This window comes from Lolium rigidum, chromosome 7, assembly GCF_022539505.1.
Source record: "Lolium rigidum isolate FL_2022 chromosome 7, APGP_CSIRO_Lrig_0.1, whole genome shotgun sequence".
Classification (NCBI taxonomy): domain Eukaryota; kingdom Viridiplantae; phylum Streptophyta; class Magnoliopsida; order Poales; family Poaceae; genus Lolium; species Lolium rigidum.
The window spans coordinates 50,070,573-50,076,946 of NC_061514.1; the positions used below are offsets into that span (position 1 = coordinate 50,070,573).

The window sequence follows — 6,374 nt, forward strand, 5'->3', positions numbered from 1 at the left end:
AATATAAAATTGTTCAGGTTTCAAAAAATGACAAAATTAAATATATTCATATTTTGAAAATAACTCTAGTGTTCGAATTTGAAAATATTCAGATTTTGGAAATGTCAATATTTTGGAATTTGCTTCTGAAAAACAAAAAAATGGAAAAATATATTTTTTAATAAGTAAATATAAAAAAGTCCCTAATCTTATGGGCCACGGTCCGTTGAACTGCCGAGGGTGGAGGGGTGTGCGGCGGCCCGTAGTGAAGACCCCATGATATCCACCACGAGAGCTTGGAGCCCGGCCCAGATAACAAAACACACACGTGGACGTTTCCGTCGCCTGCGCCGACGGTCCAGATCTGAGCTTGGGCCGGATCTCTGCCGTCCGTCCCTGTCCTAACACGGGCGGTGCAGACGAAGCGTCCTCTCTTTGGCTCCCACCGCCCGGCCGCAACTACTAGGGAAGAACCAGAAAAAAAAAAGAGAGAAATTCGTCAAACGAAATTGAGATCCGAGGCACAGGTCGAGGTGATTCTCTCTCCCAATCTCTTGCTCCCTACCCCTATCACTCGCTGGATCGATTCGCTAGTTTTGCTAGGAATTTCCGTACGCTCGCATGCTTCCTACCGTTCTCGGTAGAAACATGTGATTTCCTCATCCCCGTATATGTATATCTCGAATCGGGGAACTCGTGCTGTACTAATCTGCCTTCTAACGAGTGTTTTTGTTGTTTTGGTTTATCTATTAGCTGATATTTGGAGCCAACCGGCGGTCTGCGGTTGTATCCTCAGTTGCGTGGTTGTGGATTTGGTTTGAAACTAGGTGTCGAATTAGGATGTATTTGCCTAGGATTATTAGATGTGTACTTTCATGTTTCGGTTCGATGCTTGATTTCTTGGTTTTGTGCATGCTTAATTGGTGAAGTTGTTGGTACATCTGATAATCCAATCTTAGATACAAACGGATTGGAACTTCATGCTTTGTGTATTGCAGGGGGCGTTTTGCTTCAGAATAAGCGAGTTTTTACCTTATCCAGCAAGTGATTTGTTCAAGAGCAAAAAAAATCCTCTTTTTGTGCAGGCTTAAGGCTTCCAATTTTGGCCCAAAACTAGGCAGTAATCACATTGAATTAACCCCTTTCAATCTGATTACAATTTTTTTACCTTCAGCGGTCAATCTGATTACATGTTTCGCTAGATTTACTCGGTTCACATCAATTTAAAATTGCTCATTGCGAGATTTAGACCATGAATGTGTATTTATATATTCATTGTGTTGTAGTTGTTCTGTACATTCCTTTTAATACGAGGTAAGCAACAAGAGTCGTGTACATCTCTCGGTGACTAGGTGGCATTGATTTATTTTTCTCCAGAATGCTTGTTTGAACATATTGGTTTTTCTTAATGCAATTTGAGCTGAAGTGTTCACTTGTTGCATCACAGGCATTTGTACATTCATTTTTCTGGATTGGGGGGAAAAGGAAGTTCATCACAAAAGATAGGATTTCCGAATTTTATGGACTTTGATTCCATCAAGGCAGGAGACGCTTCACCCAAGAATTCTTCTAGCATTTGCAACAAGGGCACACTCATTGAGGCAAACACCTTCGCTCATTGCGGGAAGGCTAAAAGCTGGAACAGCTTCAACAGATTGAACTACCAGGAGTCAAGTCATGGATCACTTCCAAGGGTTGCTGACCCAAAGGAAAATGGCGAAGCAGGAAATGATGCAGCAGACTCCATGTGCTTCACTGATCTGCCGGCCGCATTGGTCTCTGAAATCCTTGCCCGCCTTGATCCAAAGGGGCTTGGGATCGTATCTTGTGTCTCCACAGGTCTGCAGGCCCTAGCCACGGATCATCACGGGTGGAAGAAATTCTACTGTGAAAGGTGGGGACTACCGAGTGTTCCCATCGGACCATTAGTTCCAAGTGGAACTCCAGATGGAAGGTCGTGGAAAACATTGTTTGTGGATCGGGAGTTTCAAAGTAAATCATTCATGGGAAGATTCAGTGTGGATATTCTCCGTGGCCACGATGAGGATGTACGCACCGTGTTTCTTCTGGCATCTGCAAATCTGATATTCACTGGTGGTCATGATTCTGTGGTTCGGATGTGGGATATGGAGGAAGGTCTACTGATTGATGAGTCCCGTCCGTTTGGTTGCACTATCCGAGCAATTGCAGCTGACAGTAGGCTTTTGATAACTGGGGGATCCAAAGCCTTCATCCAGTGTTGGAGGGCTACTGAGGGGGCCTCGCACCTTTTCCACATTTCTGGAATTGGTACTAACCAGAATTCTGAATTTCGCCTCTGGGGGCATGAAGGACCCGTGACTTGTCTTGCCTTGGATTCGGCGAGGATTTACAGTGGTTCTTGGGATATGACTGTTCGTGTTTGGGACAGAGCTCAGATGAACTGTGTACAGAAGTTTATGCATGCTGACTGGGTTATGGCCCTGGCTCCTCATGGAAATACTGTTGCCAGTACGGCTGGTAAAGACGCCTATGTATGGGATCTCGGCAGTGGTGAGTTAACAACTATAATTTCCAGAGCCCATGTTGGTAATGCATATTCTGTAGCTCGAACACACCTGGCAGATGTGCTATTTACTGGAGGAGAAGATGGTGCAATTCGCTTGTTCGATGTTTCTGAGATGTCTGGTAACGAGAATATTAAACCAGCTGCTACATGGGTGCCACACACTGGCCCTGTTCATTCTCTTGCTTTTGAGTATCCATGGCTTGTTTCTGCCTCTAGTGATGGCAGGATCGCACTAATTGATTTAAGGAAGATCCTGACCCCACCGAACTCGCGCCAGTTTAGGGTTAAGACCATTGATCCAAGTGCCATAGAACCTCCACAGAGGATGCTTCATGGCTTTGGATGCTATCTGTTCTCCGTTGACATTGGTGCAGATAGGATCATATGTGGGGGTGAGGATGGTGCTGTTAGGGTCTGGAACTTCTCAGAAGCACTGGAGATTGAGAAGAGAGCACTGGCTTTAAAGAGTTTGAGGCAGGAGAACCGGATGAGACGGAAGAAGGCACAAGTAGAGATGAACGCAAATGGCAGAAGGGCTGATCAATGTTCAGTAGCCATGAAGAGAAACCAACTCAAGGGTGATAAGAGTGCCACTTGGCAAATCAAGCGTTCCATTAATGACAAGGTCAAGTCTTAGACCAGGATTTGTACCTTTCTTTACTTTATCACATGGTCAAGTTGATTTTGTATTTCTCTCCAAGCTAGGTTTGCTACGTAGGTCAACATTGACATTTTTATATATTCAACTTATACCTCGTGCACTATGGTCCCTTTTAATCTGTATTCAACCTTTATTCGACCTGGTGTATATATTGATCTAATGGAAGAAAGTTTCCACAGACCCTTGTGTTTAAAGCTTTGATTACATCTGTTTTTGTATTTTGCTGTTTGCAGTTGTGGTGAAGGAATAATTAACTTGTGTATATTTATGTCTTAATTTTTGGTGAACCTTTGTAGCTATCTTAAATTTTTAATGTCGCAGAGAACATCTTCAATTCCTTATTATCTGACTGGGATAATCTTAATCTATGGCTGATAGGAGTTATGTATCCTATCACATTTTATTCTTATAGAGATTCCAGTATACGGAAATTCAATTCGGCTCCTGGGTTCGTATCCTCCCTCTACCAACAAAACATATTTTGAAGTGTGGAAAAATTTTGCCAAAAAATTCTACATGTACATCTCCATAATATATGTGTATGCGTCAAGTTTCACGAAAAAATAATATTTTTTGTGGCCTATGTAAAAAAGAGAAAACTTATCTTGTGAAAATCATTATTTTTAGCACTGAATTTTGTCTTTTTTACACACGTCACATGATAAGTTCATTTTTTATGAAACGACTTTGTGAGCGCGTAGCATGTGAAGATGTACGTTCGGATTTTTTGTTTCAATTTTTTGAAATTTAAAATATATGCAAGATGCATTTCAAAATATAGGGAGCATATGCTCCCATGTTCCAAAACACCACTCCCGATATTTACAAAACTTGGGCACAAGTATTGTCCAGATTGCGCTTACAGTTAGTTCATAGTTTCATTTTAATTTAATATTGTTCTCTCTAAGTATAGCTAGGAATCTGTCAAATTTGAACATTTAGCGTTTCAGAATTTATTTTCTTGAACAGCAGTGGAGTAGCTAGGATGATGTACGTGTTCAGAGCAAAGCGTTGTCAAAGAAAAAACATGAGTGCTCCTTTTGTTGTGTTTCTTCCAATCTCCTACTTTCATTAGAAAACCGTGTTTTCTGCTTAGAACTTAGCAGCTAGCACTGCGAGTTGTTGCAAACTTGCAACTTGCAAGTGAGCACTGACTAGTTACTAGTACTTACTAGTACACCTACCCAACCAAGGAGGTAGCAATCTAGTGTTCCACACACAACAGTCACCTTGCAATTTTTTTATTCCCAATTTGAATGATTGCTATTGTTCTAGCAAGAACATGGACAGAAGAAATTCTGCACCCTGCATTTTCTGTTTTATTTATGTGTTAAACTACTGGTACGTCTGACAGGCGACGCAGATGCCACATGCTGCAGACTTATCAGCACCAATTTAAAATTGCCGTGCAAGGTTTTGTTCTTGCCCAGGCAACTTCCTCGCTGCTTCCTACTTGCAGTCCTGCACAAGTTTGTTCTTCTTCTCTATATATTGCTACTTCCGAACAGTGGTGTCATGCATGCATGATCTTCTCCAGAATCTGCTTGGATGCTATGTGATCTAAAAAGTTTGTGAGTCGTTATGTCTTATTAAGATAAAAGTTTTATGAGGCGGTGGCAAATTTTGTTGATGAAGTTTTACTCCCTCGGTTGTCGTAGTTTTCGTTGAATTGAACGACAAGAATTAGGGAACAAAGGGAGTATTATCTATCTATATGCTCTTTTTTTCCGCTGTAACACTTAGGCCTAAGTGTGAGTAGCTAGCTTTACCATCAAATCAAAATTGATGCCTAACTTTTTATGAACTGTCAGAATCAGCTGGTGACATTCCAACTCACAGCACTTGCTAATGTTCATGCATAACAGAATATAACAGAATGGTTGGTGCTTTCCTTTTCTTGCTGACTTGCATGGTGAAGTTGAACACAAATGATTTGTTTGTGTGCCTGGAAGAAACATTTGTGCACCAATCTTGACAAAGATGGAAAATCTAGCCAACACGTTGGAAGGCAGCTGGGAACAAATGAATCATTCAAGCAATCATGCGGGCATGATGAAATTTAATCAGGTCATGACATTATTAGTACAGTATTATCATATTACCTGATGAGCAGTTCAGCAGGGACTGCTGGGAACATGATCATGTGTTGCTCCACCCTCCATGCATGTGAGACCCACCGCCACGACCTCCTCACAGTGACACCGATTGGAATGTGACTGGATTCTCAGTTCCTCACCACTCTCTCCAGTCCCCGCTTTTTCGGGAACAAAGCAACAGTTTAGCTGAGCCACATTACGAATTTTGGGGATGATTGCTGACTTTAAGAAACTAGGTAGCTTTGATTTGGTTGTAGCATGTCCGGGTAAGTCATTTCTCACCGAGCAGGTTAACTTCATGAGCATCATTTAGCTTGGTTAAAGAACTGGGCCATATAATTGTTGCTACGCCAAGCTGTGCACCTCTAGTCTAGTTAAATAGTCGTCTTTGTTGACCCCCGCTTAAATTTACCTGTTACCTTAACTTTAGCCATTAGGCTATTACAATGCCAGTCTTCCCTTACAATGGTTATTTAGTTGGAAGAGAGAATAAAGAAAGAGAGAGTGTATGCGCGTGTATGTGAGCGTCTGCGTTTGTACTATGTTTCTCAAAAAAAAAAAAAAAAAGTTGTTGGACATATTTAGTTGGAGTGTTTCTACGCATGGGTGCATATGCACTCTTTATTTGAAATTCATATTAAACATATTTACAAATGTTAAAAAAATATAAATAAAAATGTTTTATGTATACCTTGACATTTACATGCTCACAAAATTGTTTCAGCAAAAATCGATATGTTTTGTGCCCAGTGCAAAAATGACAAAAAATTTGTGCTAAAATAGTCTATTTCTTGAGGCATTATTTGTCTTTTTACACAGGGGTACAACAGTTGTCGGTTTTATGTGAAACTTTACGTGCACACAGAACATGTTTCTCTGTATGCTAAATTTTATTCCTAATTTTATTTACCTTTTTGAAATATGGTTTGCACATACCGGGTGCATATGCTTTTCTTTAGAGTATCTCTAGCAGATGGTGTATATTATACTACATCCATTTAAAAATATGGGTCTTAGTTTTGTCTAGATACATGTATCTAGACATATTTTAGTTATAGATACACGTAGCTAGAAAATGTTGAGACACATA

The 6,374-nt window shown here is 40.7% G+C and overlaps 1 protein-coding gene across 1 annotated transcript; it reads left to right on the forward strand.

Moving 5' to 3' along the window:
• The first annotated feature begins 459 nt into the window (after positions 1 to 459).
• On the forward strand, positions 460 to 3,366 carry LOC124670714 (F-box/WD-40 repeat-containing protein At5g21040). The gene is made up of 2 exons (XM_047207187.1): positions 460 to 512; positions 1,427 to 3,366. The coding sequence occupies exon 2, from the start codon at positions 1,500 to 1,502 to the stop codon at positions 3,162 to 3,164; it is 1,665 nt and encodes a 554-aa protein (XP_047063143.1). The 5' UTR covers positions 460 to 512; positions 1,427 to 1,499; the 3' UTR covers positions 3,165 to 3,366.
• The last annotated feature ends 3,008 nt before the right edge of the window (positions 3,367 to 6,374 follow it).